We start from the raw sequence: 17585 nt of genomic DNA on the forward strand, positions 1-17585 counted from the left end.
CACAACGCCAAAGTTCTCGGTGGATCTTTTTCAAATTTGGACACCGTATTCAGCTACACCCCGGACACAATATCATCGATGAGATATTTCAACACGTGCTCTCAGCGCGCAGCGCTGAACCGATTTTGGTTTTTGTGTTCATTTCACCATTACAAGTAACTCTTCCTTATCTTCTCCAGGTTTTCAGCGTTTACCTCCCTTCCTTCGTTTGGTGCACTATAGTATCTTCGGATATTCCCGGCGTTCTGTTACTATTTTTAGAAGGTCACCGCAGTGTCCAGAACGTAAATTGGACCCGTAAATTATCCTCACTGTAAAAGTGCAAAGGTCGAATCAATTTATAGCCACGCGAAAAATACACTGTCATCTATCTCTCTATATATACGGCTTCTCTGTGTTTGTGTGTGTGTGTGTGTGTCTCTCTCTCTCTCTATGTGGGCAACACCTGTGGATTGTTCAGTTCTGTTTGTGATGTGGTCTGGCGGCTTTTCTGTATTTGTATGTACTGGCCTTCCTTTGAGAAGCCATAACAGATCAAAAGGGCTTAGAGATAAGCTCTAAATTGCTCAATCCTGTTTGAGTGGAATTCGCCTCCAAAGGTGATTAACACGGTTACATTCGTCGACAAGGATGGGACTCGATATGGTCAGGAATGGCATTATGGCCACTGAATCATTTTCGTGCTGTTCCCATTCCACGAATCTGGGAGGGACCTAAGCTTGGCGGGTCCATTGTTCGGACCCGGCAAAGCCGGCGTACGGCTCTAAGTATTTCATCCCGGCGAAGCCGGCTACCCGGCGAAGCGGGTATTCCTCTAGTATATATATATATATATATATATATATATATACGACTTGTGTCTGTGTGTCTGTGTGTGTGTGTGTCTGTGTGTGAGTTCGCGATGCACGGCCAAAGTTCTCGATGGATCTGCTTCAAATTTGGTGGGCATATTCAGGTAGACCCGGTACAGGACACAACCTGGTCGATATGTCAACACGTGCTCTCAGCGCGCAGCGCTGAACCGATTTTGGTTCCACCTCAGCTATTTTGGTTCCACCTCAGCTACCCGGGCCCCCATACCGACACACCAAAGCCAAAGTTCTCGGTGGATCTTTTTCAAATTTGGACACCGTATTCAGCTACACCCCGGACACAATATCATCGATGAGATATTTCAACACGTGCTCTCAGCGCGCAGCGCTGAACCGAATTTGGTTTTTGTGTTCATTTCACCATTATAAGTAACTCTTCCTTATCTTCTCATCTTCTCCATGTTTTCAGCGTTTACCTCCCTTCCTTCGTATGGTGCACTTTTGAATGAAGGGGGCATCTTCGGATATTCCCGGCGTTCTGTTACTATTTTTAGAAGGTCACCGCAGTGTCCAGAACGTAAATTGGACCCGTAAATTATCCTCACTGTAAAAGTGCAAAGGTCGAATCAATTTATAGCCACGCGAAAAATACACTGTCATCTATATCTCTATAGATACGGCTTCTCTGTGTTTGTGTGTGTGTGTGTGTGTGTGTGTGTGTGTCTCTATGTGAGCAACACCTGTGCATTGTTCAGTTCTGTTTGTGATGTGGTCTGGCGGCTTTTGTGTAATTTTATGTTGAAAGCGGACAAACACTCAAGTCCTTAATGGCTCAAAACCGTAGGACTTTTAATATTAATTTTAACGTAATTTTATGTACTGGCCTTACTTTGAGAAGCCATAACAGTTCAAAAGGGCTTAGAGATAAGCTCTAACTTGCTCAGTCCTGTTTGAGTGGAGTTCGCCTCCAAAGGTGATTAACACGGTTACATTCGTCGACAAGGATGGGACTCGATATGGTCAGGAATGGCATTATGGCCACTGAATCATTTTCGTGCTGTTCCCATTCCACGAATCTGGGAGGGACCTAAGCTTGGCGGGTCCATTGTTCGGACCCGGCGAAGCCGGCGTACGGCTCTAAGTACTTCTTCCCGGCGAAGCCGGCTACCCGGCGAAGCGGGTATTCATCTAGTATATATATGTGCACATCCTAGATACTGGGTCACAACTATGGGACATGGACACCAGGAAAAAAAGTAGGACTGAATTGAGTGAAATACTCTTTTTTAAGTGCAAAAGACATGCCTGTATCTTTTTCTGTCAAAGAGAGGACCTTTCATATCGGGGTTTCTTTAGAAATGACAATTAGACACATGCAGTACGCTCTATGTCGTGGGTTACATGGTTTCCACTTTAGGCTTCAATATCCCACAGGAAAGAACTTTAGCTCAGTTATTGCATGTGGCATGTGGACAACATTGATAAATAAATATGCAAACATGAAAGTTTGAAATTACAAGTTTCCATAAGTTAACTAGATCGAAGTAGAAAGTGGAAACCGTAACCCACGCAATTTCCAGGTGCAAAAGTTTTTCTTGTAGGTCAAATGTAGCAACTAGCCTTTTGGGCACCCTTTTGGGTTTTAATACATGACAGAAAGATTTAAGTGAGCAAAAAGTTTTCGATCTGTGCTCACTGGGTTTATGTGTATAGAGATAATACTGTCGTGAGTTACATGGAAACCATAGTTTGTAATGTCTTTTATTTCCAAAGAAAAGAACTAAAACTTGATTATTGCAATTTGCATGTGGACAACATTGATAAATAAATATGCAAACATGAAAGTTTGAAATTACAAGTTTCCATAAGTTAACTAGATCGAAGTAGAAAGTGGAAACCGTAACCCACGCAATGTCCAGGCGCAAAAGTTTTTTTTGTAGGTCAAATGTAGCAACTAGCGTTTTGGGCACCCTTTTGGGTTTTAATACATGATAGAAAGATTTAAGTGAGCAAAAAGTTTTCGATCTGTGCTCACTGGGTTTATGTGTATAGAGATAATACTGTCGTGAGTTTCATGGAAACCATAGTTCGTAATGTCTTTTATTTCCAAAGAAAATAACTAAAACTTGATTATTGCATGTGGACTACATAGATAAATAACTATGCATACATGAAAGTTTGAAATTTTCAAGTTTCCATAAGCGACAATCCTAAATGAGAGAATTAATCGATTGTCGATCGTGCGTTGCAGAAGAATCGAAAATTTCATAATGGCGCCGATCATGAGAACACATGTGCTGCTCAAACTTTGCACCAGATCAAGCTTTAATCAGCAAAATATCGCAAAATTCGTCGATGAATATATGCTACAATTGTCAAAAAAGATTTTACAGGTCTCAAACAGTGAAGATACAGCGTGGTCTGTCGTGAGTTACGTCTCAAAAACCGGAAACGAATACGATTGGGTGGATAAATTCTCATTGTCTATTCACATGACCGGGTCAAACGTCATGAATGGAACTTTCGACGGTGTTCCCGCGATCTCACAACGCGTGTATGATAGGCAATGCGGGATTTGTCGTCTGCTGTGGCCATGCTTTCGTGGGTTACAGATGGAAACGAAACAAGGGTGGGGTACATTCAAGCGCGATTATAAGCTGAAATAAATTTGTTTCCTACCGTAGTGCTGTGTTTTGAAAACCTAAATGTTGTTGAAATAAATAAATAATGACTTTGAATAACTTTGAGGTTTCCTTTGTTCAGCAGATCGCATTTTTTGATGAAGTTGAAACCGGAAACGACGGTAACCCACGATTACGTGTTTTCTTTGCCGATCAAACTCCCAGAAGAAGAAAAATAGATGTAATTCTTGAGTGTGTATGTCGAGAATAATCCTTCAGCTGACCCATAAACATCACAATAAAATTCACAGAGCTTTATTCTCCATTATGTACAGCTGCAACACAGACTGGTGTATTTTTGTCCCAGTTTTAGGTGCTGTTTTGGGGGCATTTTGGCTAAAAATTAAATCGTTTAAAACCCACAGCAATGTTTGGAAACCCAAACTTGGTTGTTACAGTAAGTCAAATCCATCCCCTTTGACATCAAAGCATCCCCTTTGTCATCCATTGCTCAGAGATATTGTGACAGTCATTCAAAGTTGACAACCCATAGTATTTCCCAGTATCTAGGACGTGCACATATATATATATATAAAACATCAGAAATTGTGAAAGAAACAATTGAAAGTCAGCAGAGACTTTCTTCCGAGATTTGTTAAAATCTCTTAGCAGAGAAAGAGAGAGAAATAAGTATCCCTTCACAGACAGCCTATTGGGAGCGTCAGACCCTCCTCAAGGGGGACCGAGATTTACAGAGCAAAGTCCCTTTGTGGGGGACGTATCGCAAGGTAATCTAGTCCTGAGGAGGACCATTGTATTTGTACCTAGACCAGACACGTGTTTCGACACTATTGTGTCTCATCAGTGGTCAGGTGGTACTGATGGCGAGAGTTGTCAACCCATGGTATCCAACTGAGAAGCAAACCATTCTCTGAATGGTAGCTTCTGTTGGCATGGGAGACTACCCTCATCTGACAACCCCAAGAGGATATCTGTGAAGGGAAACACTTTGATTTAAGGCCAAAGTGTAGAATTATTATTTATTAAGAAAGAATTTAGAAATTTAGACAAGTTTTAACCAAGAAAGCAGGTTAAAACAAGGGAAATTTGAAAAAGCCTAAAGGGAGGTAACTCTGTACCAGCCTGCAGATCCAGAAATGGATACGCGAACAAGTTAGATCTAATTTTGAAAAGGTTAAACAGGAAAAGCGGTCAACTTTTCACTGCTGTTCAACACAGGACTTGGTAAAGAAGAAGTTTTCTGCTTTATTCAATTGGATCGCTTTAAAGGCGATGCAACTTTCACGGTGACCACATTATAAAACATCAGAAATTGTGAAAGAAACAATTGAAAGTCAGCAGAGACTTTCTTCCGAGATTTGTTAAAATCTCTTAGCAGAGAAAGAGAGAGAAATAAGTATCCCTTCACAGACAGCCTATTGGGAGCATCAGACCCTCCTCAAGGATATATATATATATATATAATAACCAATCCAGGCTTAGGGAGACTCGTGTAGTTTTGGTGGTTTGGGCGACCTCTATTATATCAGGTAAAATTCATTATAGAGATTCACTGTCAAATTTAGGATAATGTGCCTACATCAACAGTACATTTCCTTTATTGCAACTGCAGTGTGCGTAATTTTGACAGATATAGCAAACCTATGAGGTCTCCCTATTGTTTACAAAGGAAATGGACATCATTAGGGCACCTGCTGTACAGGACACCATTATGGGGACATCAATTATATTGTAAAGTCAGGCGTTGCGGAGACCACTAAAGACTACGCATATAACCCCTTTCACCCTTTTGATATCTTTTTGTTTTGACGTTATTGCTGAAAGGTTAATACTAAAAGTCATAGGGGCATGTGGGTGATAAAAGTGTTTTTTTTTTGTAACAGCATATTGATGGCAAATCAATGGTATTTAAAATGGTATTTTATTTTTTTCTATATTGTACCTTGATAATAAACCGGATTCTGGCTCATAATAATGATGATGCACATTGAGCATTGAATTAAAAAGTCGACAGTCTGGCATTCATTTTTTCTCAATTTAAGGCGACTTGATTCAATGAAATGTTGACTGCAGGATCAGGTAAAAAGAACACTGAATAAAAAGGCAAGTACCTTGGTGGTAAAATGATCCTTAGTAAAATTTTTACAAATGTTTCGGCCACAGGTCTTCTTCATAGAGGCTGAAGGCCTCTGACCGAAATATTTCTATAACTTTAACCAAGGATCATTTTACCACCAAGCCTTTTATTTGCCGACTTGTTTTCTGCGTTTGATTGTTTGTTTGTGTTCCCAGTCAGTTTGCAGTCTGTGAAACATATTTCTAGTTGTAATTGCATCGGTGTACTTGTGCCTTTTGTGAAATATTTGCGTTTAAAATAAACTTTCAAGTGCAGTCTAACAGCAAGCCAGTGTTCCATGTGTGTGAAATTTACGGCTTTGTTTGAAAAGCTTCTTTTGGGTTCTTGTTTTAATCCTTAATTTTGTGTGCACACTAATGTCTTAAGTGAAATCTGTCAGTCTGCATGAAAAACAAGACTATTTTGGGAATCTCACTTTCCAGAGATATTAGCGTTCTAAATGAAATGAGTTCAATCTGTCCGTTTTACCTTTTTGGTGCCATACAATTCATAAAGGTGTCGTCTATAAACATGCACAGTTTTAGACCTTCTTCGTTCTTTGGCTTGGGACTCCCACGTTCACTCATGTTTTTAGCACGAGTAGATTTTTTACGTGTATGACCGTTTTTACCCCGCCACACAAAACATGTACAGAAAGAATGAAAGGCCAGATGGAGAGAAGAAAGGAAAATACAAACCAAGCAGTAAAGAGTCAAGATATAGTTTCAACAGCATTCCTCGGTTTTATTCAAGAAAGAATTCAATATGAACTCAATAGACTCACTCTGGTTCACAAGTGAGTCAAAAACTACAAATCGGAAACAAAAATATAACAGCTATATTGTGTGTGTGTGTGTGTATGCACGCATACTGTACGAGTGTGCGTCTTCCACGTGTATTGTGGGTCACACTCATGCGTGCACACACACCCACAATAAATGTGTAAGCAGACCTGGGAACCCCTAAAATGCACCTGGAGTACTTAAAAAAAAAACTTGTGTATTTTACTAAACAGCTATAGCACTGCAAGACACTGTTGAAGAATTAATTTCCTATAGTTTGTTCCCTGCTTGTTTAAGTTACTGCAACACGGTGGCGTAGTGGTTAAGGCCCAATGAGCGGATTTTTTTACCGATCGTATTTTATGAAACTAAGCGTACAAAATACGGCCAAATCGTATGGGTTCCCAGGTCTGTGTAAGACTCAAACTCATGCACGCATGTACACACAGCCACAATACACATAGAAAACTCATGCATGCGTGCACACACATCCGGTCCACAATACATGTGGAAGACACACTCGTGCATGCATGCACATTCTGCCAATGCCCTGTTCAGGCCCAGTCATGGAGACTGTTTCCTAGAACAAAATCCCCAAAACCACAATGAGTTATTCGAACATGCAACCATGATCTGTCATATGCTTTGATTGGGGGCAGGTGGTTGGGGGTGGCAACAGCATAGAGATTGAAAATTATGCAGATGGACAAAAACATTTCAGTATACAGCATGGGACCTATGTCCTCAAAGCAATATATACGAGTGTCTTGCAGAGTACAAGCTTGAAGTCAAAAGTCACCTCACAAGAACATTTCCAAAAGGAAACAATAGCAGTCTGAAATCAACAAAACTGGAAGATTCTGTGGCCAGACTTTCTTTAGACTTGCGTGCACGAATCAACATCACCACATGACACCTCATAATTTCATAAAGAACATGGTTTGACTTTTTCTACTGAGCTTCAAGAATGTGCGAACTGTCAGGGAAGTAGGCCAGTATGACGTTTAAACAAAATAGCAACAAATACGTCATTAAGTTCACAAAACATTCCAAGGTACATGATTGTACAGTCCTATACCTGTGTGTGTTAAAAAAAAAGAAAGAAATACTGTTATACTTGTTTGCAGTGAGCAATGTAGCTCAGGTCAAAACAGAAAGTGCAAAACATTATTTCCATAAAGACTCAGACCTGATTACCACCAAAATTTCCTGGTGTACAAATGAGGCTAAAAATGTGTACAATCAGAATTTTAAGGTGTACAATTCATTCTCGCGATACACACTGTGCTTTATTCCCCCCTCAAACCCCATTATTTAAAGACTGTAAATACATGTAAGAAAGAATTTGTGCTGAAAGTAAATTAAAACATTTTTGTGGAGAAAAAAAACCCCATACACTATTAGATATTTGAAAATGTGACACAAAACAAATGATAGAAAAACATAATTTTTATTTTTGACCTCTGAGGAAAATTTGCATCAGTTGCTGTCAGCAGTATTGAGTCAGCCCTTCATTTCTGTCACTGCACTGGTCAGTATTTTCTGGTCTCATACAGTCCTCTTTACACATTGCTTTCTAGGCTCACACAGTCCTCTTCAGACTTATATATACCTTTTTTTTTTTTAATTTTTGTTTTTTTAATAATTTTTTTTTTTTTTTTTGCGTATGATTTTAATGTCTGGCGTATAATCGTACAGCGGTCTTCAATTTCGTAAGATTGTACGCAAATTTCGTACAGTAACCAGGTCTGAAGACTGCCAATGTAAAGGAAAACTACATACCGTTTAGAAAGGATCTCTAAAGTCCAGTGTTGTGGAGTAAAATGAAAAATTGTGAGTTTGTGTAGTACAGTGAAAACTGTCAAATACGGTCACTGGACTTAGCGGACACTCGCAGAATACGGACAGTCAGTCTCGGCACGGACTGCTTTACACTGTAAAACACCTGTACGTTACGGCCACCTCGGCATTACGGACGCGGACACGTATTTTGGGTCCATAATAAGTCATATACCTGCTAAATACGGACATCCACAGCAAGCGAAGAAGACGATAAATTGATCAGTTGATATTAGTCGGTATCTGAGCAGCTCTCGCGAGACACGCTATTTGTTATGCTTTGAACATCGCGAGAACTTCGAACCTTGGCTTGTGCAGCTCGCACGAGATCGTTGTACCGCATGCTTTGCTATGCTCTGCAATGTAATTTCTCTTTTAGAGATTAATAAAGTTATTGTATTGTATTGTATTGTATTGTATCATGCCAAGTTTCTAGTGTTCATGGTCATCGTGAAAAGACAAACGTTAAAGCTGTCCACGAGAGAGACAGACGATGGAGAGCGAATACATAGGCATACTTTTTGCTTCGCAAGCGACTCTGTGAGGAACTTCTTGACTTCAACTACCCCTGGCAAAGATCCTTTACTGCCAACCCCATGTGCCTTGATATAGACACTAAAGAAACGAGAGACTTCCTGTTCATCTCGCATGTTCCAAACATTGTATTTCCTTCCTGACTTTCCGCCACGATTTTGCTCCGACAGTGAACTTTCATCCTCAGGAGGCTGCCGACCAGGATCTAATGATTTTAATATACTTTCTTATGTGATAACCAATGTGCTATATTTTCTCAGGACAAAGAACAAATGTTTATTTTGAATGTTTTATGTATGTTATTATTACGGACACAAACGCTCAGCAATGTAATTTCTCTTTTAGAGATTAATAAAGTTATTGTATTGTATTGTATTGTATTGTATTGTATCATGCCAAGTTTCTAGTGTTCATGGTCATCGTGAAAAGACAAACGTTAAAGCTGTCCACGAGAGAGACAGACGATGGAGAGCGAATACATAGGCATACCTTTTGCTTCGCAAGCGACTCAAAAAGTGTCAAATTTGGCCTTATTCCTGTATTTGTTTCTTTCATTGAACACCTTTGTCTTGACAAGTGTAATTTTCTCTTTCTCAGGCAAAGTAGAGTTTGAGAAAATTGGGTGCTCTGTGAGGAACTTCTTGACTTCAACTACCCCTGGCAAAGATCCTTTACTGCCAACCCCATGTGCCTTGATATAGACACTAAAGAAACGAGAGACTTCCTGTTCATCTCGCATGTTCCAAACATTGTATTTCCTTCCTGACTTTCCGCCACGATTTTGCTCCGACAGTGAACTTTCATCCTCAGGAGGCTGCCGACCAGGATCTAATGATTTTAATATACTTTCTTATGTGATAACCAATGTGCTATATTTTCTCAGGACAAAGAACAAATGTTTATTTTGAATGTTTTATGTATGTTATTATTACGGACACAAACGCTCAGCAATGTAATTTCTCTTTTAGAGATTAATAAAGTTATTGTATTGTATTGTATTGTATTGTATTGTATCATGCCAAGTTTCTAGTGTTCATGGTCATCGTGAAAAGACAAACGTTAAAGCTGTCCACGAGAGAGACAGACGATGGAGAGCGAATACATAGGCATACTTTTTGCTTCGCAAGCGACTCAAAAAGTGTCAAATTTGGCCTTATTCCTGTATTTGTTTCTTTCATTGAACACCTTTGTCTTGACAAGTGTAATTTTCTCTTTCTCAGGCAAAGTAGAGTTTGAGAAAATTGTTCGGTTTTTTCCCTCTCCGCTCACCACCCTTGTCGCCATCATTTGGTGTGTTGACAGCACAGTTACCATCATTTGGTGTGTTGACCGCACAGTCGCCATCATTTGGTGTGTTGACAGCACAGTCGCCATCATTTGGTGTGTTGACCGCACAGTCGCCATCATTTGGTGTGTTGACCGCACAGTCGGCATCATTTGGTGTGGAGTCTTCTTCAATCCCCCCCACAGTATCGGCAGCGTTGTGTTTGGAATCTGCAACATAACAGAAAAATTCTTGGTCACATAATTTATAAACAATTTTACCCCCTTCACTGACCCAGCATGATAATTACTCGGTCCTCAGTGTGCTTCCGGTATGACTACAAGACGAGAAATTCTCCGGCCTATGAAATATGTACTTTCACTTTCTCCACACAGAGCATGCAAACATGGCACTGAAGGGGTTAAACAAAGTCATGACTTTATATCACATGGAACCACTTACAGATCCACAGTACCTTCACAGTAGGTTCACACATCTGCATTCTTCACAGACCAAGATTTTCTGATTGCTTTCTTTTCTTTCTTTATTTGGTGTTTAACGTCGTTTTCAACCACGAAGGTTATATCGCGACGAGGGAAAGGGGGGAGATGGGATAGGGGAAAGGGGGGAGATGGGATAGAGCCACTTGTTAATTGTTTCTTGTTCACAAAAGCACTAATCAAAAAATTGCTCCAGGGGCTTGCAACGTAGTATATGACCTTTCTGGGAGAATGCAAGTTTCCAGTACAAAGGACTAAACATTTCTTACATACTGCTTGACTAAAATCTTTACAAACATTGACTATATTCTATACAAGAACCATTTAACAAGGGTAAAAGGAGAAACAGAATCCGTTAGTCGCCTCTTACGACATGCGGGGGGCAGAGAAATAAGGATGTGGAAAAGAAGACTTTTGGTAAGTGAAATAAAGGTGATGGATCCAGTCAGGTAGAAATAAGACAACAAGAAAGGAACTGGAAAACTGCAGGGAATAGTAGGGAGAGTTTTCTTGGAAGGAAATATAGGTGAAAGGACTGGTAAGGCAGAAATAAGACAAAAGAAGAGAAGTAAAGGGGTGGGGTAGCTCTGTGGAAACATGATGGCGACCCCATGGGAGCTTTTCTGATTGCAAGAATCTGCTTTTGTGAAATGAAGTTTAGTCACATTCTTAGTCACATTCTGTCACTGTTGATTGGGTTTGTTTAACCACTCAAGTTTCAAGTTTTGTTTAAGGACTCGTAAGAGCCAAATCAAGACCCTCCTGCTTAAAAAATGTATGTCTAAGAATTAAACTTTTCCGAAGAGTTTCAGCACTAATTCAGTAGAAACTTCCATAATTCTGAAAACAAAGTCTTGAGAGAGTCACGATCATAAAACATATGTCATGCACCCAAAAGGTGAGCACATTCAAACAACTACAATGGCCAAGCCCTTCGGTGCTGTTCATGAAAATGGACAGAGAGGTCAGTCTTGGACTACGACTCAAGGACTGGCAGTCGTAGTCCAAGACTGACCTCTCAGTCCAACTTCATGAATTGCACCACGGATGACTCACTTGCTCTATTTGACGATACTGAATGTGCATGCCGATGTGGCATGCATTCACCTACTTTTTGTTGTAATTACGTTTGCTCAAGTCATTGCACGATGTAAAAAGAAGTAAACCGTGTTTTTATTGTGGCACCTTGTTGTGACCCGTTTTGTGGAGCGTTAATATTTTTACGTGAAATTCACGTGCTCCTTGTTCAGTTGTTGTGACCTGGTTTTGGTCGGAGCGTCACAAACTGCGTCGTTTAGTTCTAGAACACCGTGAGATTCACGTGCTTTTTTTCGTGTCTTGATTTTGAGGTGAGCCCTGCGAATCTGCGTTGCAAGTTTTAGAATACGTGTGACTCACGTGTTTTTAGCTTTGTGATGTCAGCTAGTTCCTTGGCCTTCTTTCTGTTAAATATACCGTTTTAAGTTTTGAGCATGCACGGAGTGCGTGATCGGTTACTGATTGGTTGTAAAATAGTAGCTTCACCCGATTCTGTCTTAGGAATGTTGTTGGTTGGTCAATCCGGTGACCTTTGACTTTTGAATAACTATGCCATGTTAGGTTTTTGTTTCCATAAATACCACTGCTTGACTCCTGTCTCGTCAGTCGATCTGAGGGTTTTAGGAAGCGTTTGGTTTTGATGTAAACGTATGAAGGTTATCAAGTGAACCAACGGAGTGTTTCTTATGTTTTAACGTCAACGTAATGTTCTTGGAGACAGTTGTTTCTCAAGTGTGAATCGTTTTGTGCCCTTCGTTTGTGAGGCAACACGTTTTGGTACTGCTGGTCAACCCACACAGCGCATAAGGTAATTTTGTTGTTACTTGTTTGTGTTGTGTTTTGGTCGCCTTTTTGTAATGACTTTGTGAGTTGTTTATGTATAACGTGAGTTGAAAGTCTGACTTGTTGTAGTGTTTCTTTATTGTGTGTTCAACTGTTCTAGTGTTGTGAACGTACAGCAATGATTTGTAGACGCTAGAAAGTCGCTAATGTTTATAATGATAACTTGTGTTTTCTGTGGTTAACGAAGTTCGAAGTGAAACGTTTTCTCCGACTTTTTCAGCCTTACGTTAAAAGAATTTAGGTAAAAGAAGCTTGCGGTCTGTGGTGATCGTTTGTAAACGGGCTTATTTCTTGTAACGTTATTGAGGGAAAGTGGATGAGTAAATATCTTGTTTGTGACTTTGATTAACGCAGGAACGTTGTCGTTAGACTTTTTGGTATGACAGTTTGCTTTGTATTCCTGGCCTGATGAGTCAATGTTTTTGTATTTTTCTGAAAGTAGCCATTTTGGTTTTAAACGTATGTATGCTAAGTTTCTTGAGTATTCTTAGTGCTTATGGTATTGTTGAACGTACGGAACGTAATTCTTTATTGTTGAACGTACAGAACGTAACTCTTTATTGTTGTTGAAGGACTAACCAACGAGTGTTTGGTAATTGTAACTTTCTTGTCTGTTTGTCTTCGCCTGTCTTGTGATTGTTTATTTTTCTTGTATTTACTTCTCGTGTCTTGTTAATGCATTTGATACTTTTGCCATGTCTAATAATTTGTTTTCTTTTCTCTTTTTCTTTCTGTTCATAAGTTTTTTACCGCAATACGTAGTATCGCAATACGTGGTACTGTAACGATATATATACATTACTGATCCCTAGTGTCAGATGTAAAATAATAAACCAGTACTTTTGCGCGTTATCGCTTGTAACCTGTGTTTGTCATTTCGTATGAACAATATGTAGTACCAGCCTCGCTCACGAAGGCGCGCACAGTAAAAAACTTTAGTTGCTGTCGCCCAGTAAAAAACTTTAGTTGCTGTCGTCCAGTAAAAAAACTTAGCTGCTGATGCCCAGTGAAAGAACTTTAGCTGAAGTAAACAACTTAGCTGCTGATGCCTAGTACAGAACTTTAGCTGAAGTCCAGCCAAGTGAATGTAAAGAACTTTTGTTATTGACGCTCAATGAACGTAAACGTAGCTGTTGATAACCAGCAAAAGACTTTATTGTTACTTGTCACTGTGTTAGTGAACCATAGTTTGACATAGATCAACTTGTCGGTTAGAGATCTTCCTACTCCGTATCCGGCGCATTTTTTGTGACTTTTGTGTATTATCCCAAACGACCCTCAGATCGATTCATTTTGCTTTTTAAACAGATAAACCTTATGTAGGTTTTTAGTGCTTTTGAATAAGCGAACATTGTAATGGAGGAGATTCCAGCAGATAAACCATTGGAAGCTTCAGGTTATGACATTAACGGCGATGAAGATGAACATTCTCAAAGGCCTAGGCGTGACATTAAGCCTACTGAAAAAGGTAGAGATTACCAGATTGAGATCAAAACTAGAAACTTTGCAAGACAACGAACATTCTTGGAACGAGCAATCGGTGAGGTAGTAACAGAGCTTAACCAAGAAACTCCTAATCAAGAGTCGTTAACCAGTCAGAAACAAATTGTTTTGAGCATGTACAAGGATCTTGGTGACATAGAGAAAGGTCTTCGTAGTATTGGTAGCGGTGAAACCATTCAGGAAAGTTGGGATGATGTTCAGAGAACAGTTCAGAACATTATGTTTGACATTGATCGAGCTCTTGACAGACAAACGACTAGCGTGCAGGTGGCTAAAGAGCCTACTTCCAGGCATAGCAGTGTTACACCTAGCGTTGGGTCATCCACCCACAAGTCAGCCAGTGTTAAGTCTGCCATTCATAAAGTAGCTAGCATTACTTCAGCCATCCACAAGTCAGCTAGCCACAAGTCAGGTATCAGGAGATCAGGTAGCCAAGTAGCTTCTCGCGCCGAGTCTCTCCGCTCTAAAAGTGTTAGCTCTGAAGACACTAAATTGGCTCTTAAACTAGAGGCTGCATCCCTGGCCATAAAAGTGGAAGGTGACGCAATAAAGGAAGCTCAGTTTAGTGAACTGGATCTCTTACAACAACAATATGCTGAGAGAACTGCGGCTAGGCAGACTGAGGAAGCTGAGAGAACTGCAGCTAGGCAGACTGAGGAAGCTGAGAGAAATGCAGCTAGGCTGATCGAAGAAACTGCTAGGCAGGCCGAAGAAGCAGCTAGGCAGGTTAAGGAAGCTAAGAGAACAGCAGCTAGGCAGGCCGAAGACGCAGCTAGGCAGGCTAAGGAAGCTGAGAGAATAGCAGCTAGACAGGCCGAAGACGCAGCTGAAGCAGCTCTTGAAGAGATTAAACAGAAGAAGGCTTTGAGACAAATTCAGTCCACCGAATTAAAAACTAGCTTAAGAGAACAACAAGCTATGTTACAAGTATTGGAACAAGGTGAATCCGTTCAGCAGGATCTCCCTGATCTACCGTCAGTCGATTTGTTGAACACTAGGTTCCACCCTCGTCCTTTCGTTCCCTTGTATAGTCTTATGGCCCCTCCTCCTAACAATGAACATACAGCGATAGGAATAGGGACAGGTGCTGCCGTCATTGCTGACCAAAGGACACACCAGCCAGCCATGGACTTCACGTCTGTTCCTGTCTGCCAAGCCGCCAGCACCCATGACATCTCGACTGTCAACGTCAACGCTGCTGTCACCAACTTCGTCGCAGGAACCACAACGACTGAGCCACGACAGCACGCGTTACCTGTCGTGGACCTCGTCGTTGGAGTCAGCGCCTCTACAAGCGCCGCTACTACCAACAACGCCACCTATGAGGCGTACGGACCTCAACGTAGAGAGGATGTCAACGCCCCCCATCACGCCGGAACGAGCGCTCCTTTCGTCCGTCAGGAGCCCTTCACACCCAACTACACGACGGCTGCAACTACATCCTCCATGCGGCCTACAGCGCTGCTGACCACACTGCAGCACCCTCTTGGTGCGTACACTGGTCAGCCGCCTCTGCACAACGTTGGACACTCAACGACAAGCGTCACAGGCTCTCGCCCGCCTGATCTCGACCACACAGGTTGGTCCTATCACCTACCAGAGACAAGGGAAGGTGATGAGACGCAAGGACAACACACCTACTTCCCAGAAGAACGTCACCAACGCATGGACCACAGACGTTTTCAAGTTACCCCACCCTGTTTCCCCTATGATACCCACCTACATCCCAAACCGGAGCCTTTCGTGCCCACATTCCTGGACCCACATCAGACCACCCCCAAAGTTATTTGGGGAAACGAAAACGCAAGGCCCCCTGCGTACATGAACTTTGACAAGGAATGTCATGCAGATCGTCCATTTGCCTCCTACCCCCCGTCTGCGTACTACCAACGTCCACTTGCTACTCCTGCCAAGCAGGACACTCCTATGGACTCTCTCGCCAAAACCCTATCAGACGCTCTGATGATCAACCGTTTGCCGATGCAGGAGCCGTGCATTTTTGTTGGTGACCCTCTCCAATATCCAATTTGGAGGTCGTCGTTTTCGTTCCTCATCGAGAGACAGAACATAACCAGCAGTGAGAAGTTATTGTATCTGCAACGGTACATCGGAGGTCAAGCAAAGGAGGCCGTGACCGGCTTCTTTCTGCTGAGAGAAGGTGATGCCTACGAGAGAGCCATGGAAGTGCTGGAAAATCGGTTCGGCAACTCATACGTCGTTTCGCAAGCTTTCCGGACCAAGCTGGACGAATGGACCCCAGTCAAAAGCAAGGATCCCAAGGGACTCAGAAGTCTGGCCGATTTCTTGCAGCAATGTTCCGTTGCTGCCCAGGAAGTTGGTGGACTGAGCATCCTGGATGATGCCCAGTACCTACGGAAGATCGTCGGAAAGCTCCCAGACTGGATGAGTCACAGATGGTCTAGAACAGTTGCTCGAACTAAGGTTGAAAAGAAGAGGTATCCTCTGTTCAATGAACTCGTGTCGTTCGTTACTCTCGAAGCAGACATTTCTAACGACCCTGTTTTCGGCTTGACAAGTGCATCGGGGACACCAAGAAAGTTCACAACGAACTTGTCAACCCTGACAGAGGATGTCACCGCATGTCTGCACTGTCAACTTCCGGACCATGACGCTGGGACATGTAAGGAACTCATAGAGAAGCCTCTGGTTGAGATACGAGATTTTCTGTTCAAGAACCGTATCTGCTACGGATGTCTCAGAAGTAAGGATCACCAGAGCCGTCAATGTATGCAGAAACAGACGTGCAAGAAGTGCAAGAAGGCTCATCCTACTTGTCTTCATGATGACAATTTCAAGTATCAGAACAGTATGAGTGAAACCAAAGGGGCGAGTGAACACAAGAACAATTACCGTACCTCTGCTGCTGACGTTCAAGAGCCACTGTCATCGTCGACCCCTACAGTGTCTGCTCTTAAGGCCAGCGAGGAAAACAGCATCGGTTTCACGTCTATGATCGTTCCCGTTCTCGTTTCCAGTGACTCTAACCCCAACGTAGAAGTGCTGACGTACGCACTACTGGACACTATGTCCAACGCCACTTTTGTAGTGCAGTCAGTGGCTGAAGAAGTGAAAGCCAAATCGCAGCCGACTACACTCAGGGTCTCCACACTGACTGAGGACAATGCTGTGGTCTCCGGCAGGAAGTACTCTGGATTGCGTGTCCGGTCTCCTTCCTCCAGTGAGTTTGTCAGGCTCCCTTCTGCCATCTCACGACCTTATCTGACCGTTGACCCCACTCATATCCCCACCTCAGAGACTGTCAAAGCTTACCCACATCTCCAACACCTGTCTCCTAAACTGCCCCCCTTGTACCCTGACTGCGAAGCAGGCCTCCTCATTGGCTACGACTGCGCTGAAGCCCTCATGCCCCTAAACGTTGTCCAAGGACTGCCATTCGCAGTAGAGACTAAGTTAGGTTGGAGCATCGTCGGCAAGGCACCGCATTCCGTCGCCTTTGATGGCATAGCCTCGTCCATGCGCGTCATCGTCAAGCGGCCAGGATCGAGGGAAGAAGAACGTGTAGCTCACGTCCACAAGGTACAGGTGGACGAAGTCTCGTGTACTGACCCATTACATGTTATGGAAAGAGACTTTGCAAGTGACTCAGGATCCATGTCCCAGGACGATGTAAAGTTCAAGAAGATCGTGAAGGTCAACGAAGCTGGTCACTTCGAGATGCCCTTACCATTTC

General features: G+C 42.1%; 2 protein-coding genes across 2 annotated transcripts in view; one reads left to right on the forward strand and one right to left on the reverse strand.

Annotated features, from left to right (window-relative positions):
* LOC138945503 (ficolin-2-like) overlaps nt 1-17585 on the forward strand; it is a 134973-nt gene that overhangs the window by 43278 nt on the left and 74110 nt on the right. The window lies entirely within an intron of this gene.
* The window catches only part of LOC138945499 (DNA polymerase theta-like), a 28716-nt gene continuing 17421 nt past the window's right edge, over nt 6291-17585 (reverse strand). Inside the window, exon 10 of the mRNA XM_070316933.1 lies at nt 6291-10219. Coding sequence (XP_070173034.1) covers nt 9942-10219 — 278 coding nt within the window. The 3' untranslated portion in view covers nt 6291-9941. The remainder of the gene's footprint in view (nt 10220-17585) is intronic.

The sequence above is a fragment of the Littorina saxatilis genome, linkage group LG13 (assembly GCF_037325665.1).
Source record: "Littorina saxatilis isolate snail1 linkage group LG13, US_GU_Lsax_2.0, whole genome shotgun sequence".
In the NCBI taxonomy this organism is placed as follows: Eukaryota; Metazoa; Mollusca; class Gastropoda; order Littorinimorpha; family Littorinidae; genus Littorina; species Littorina saxatilis.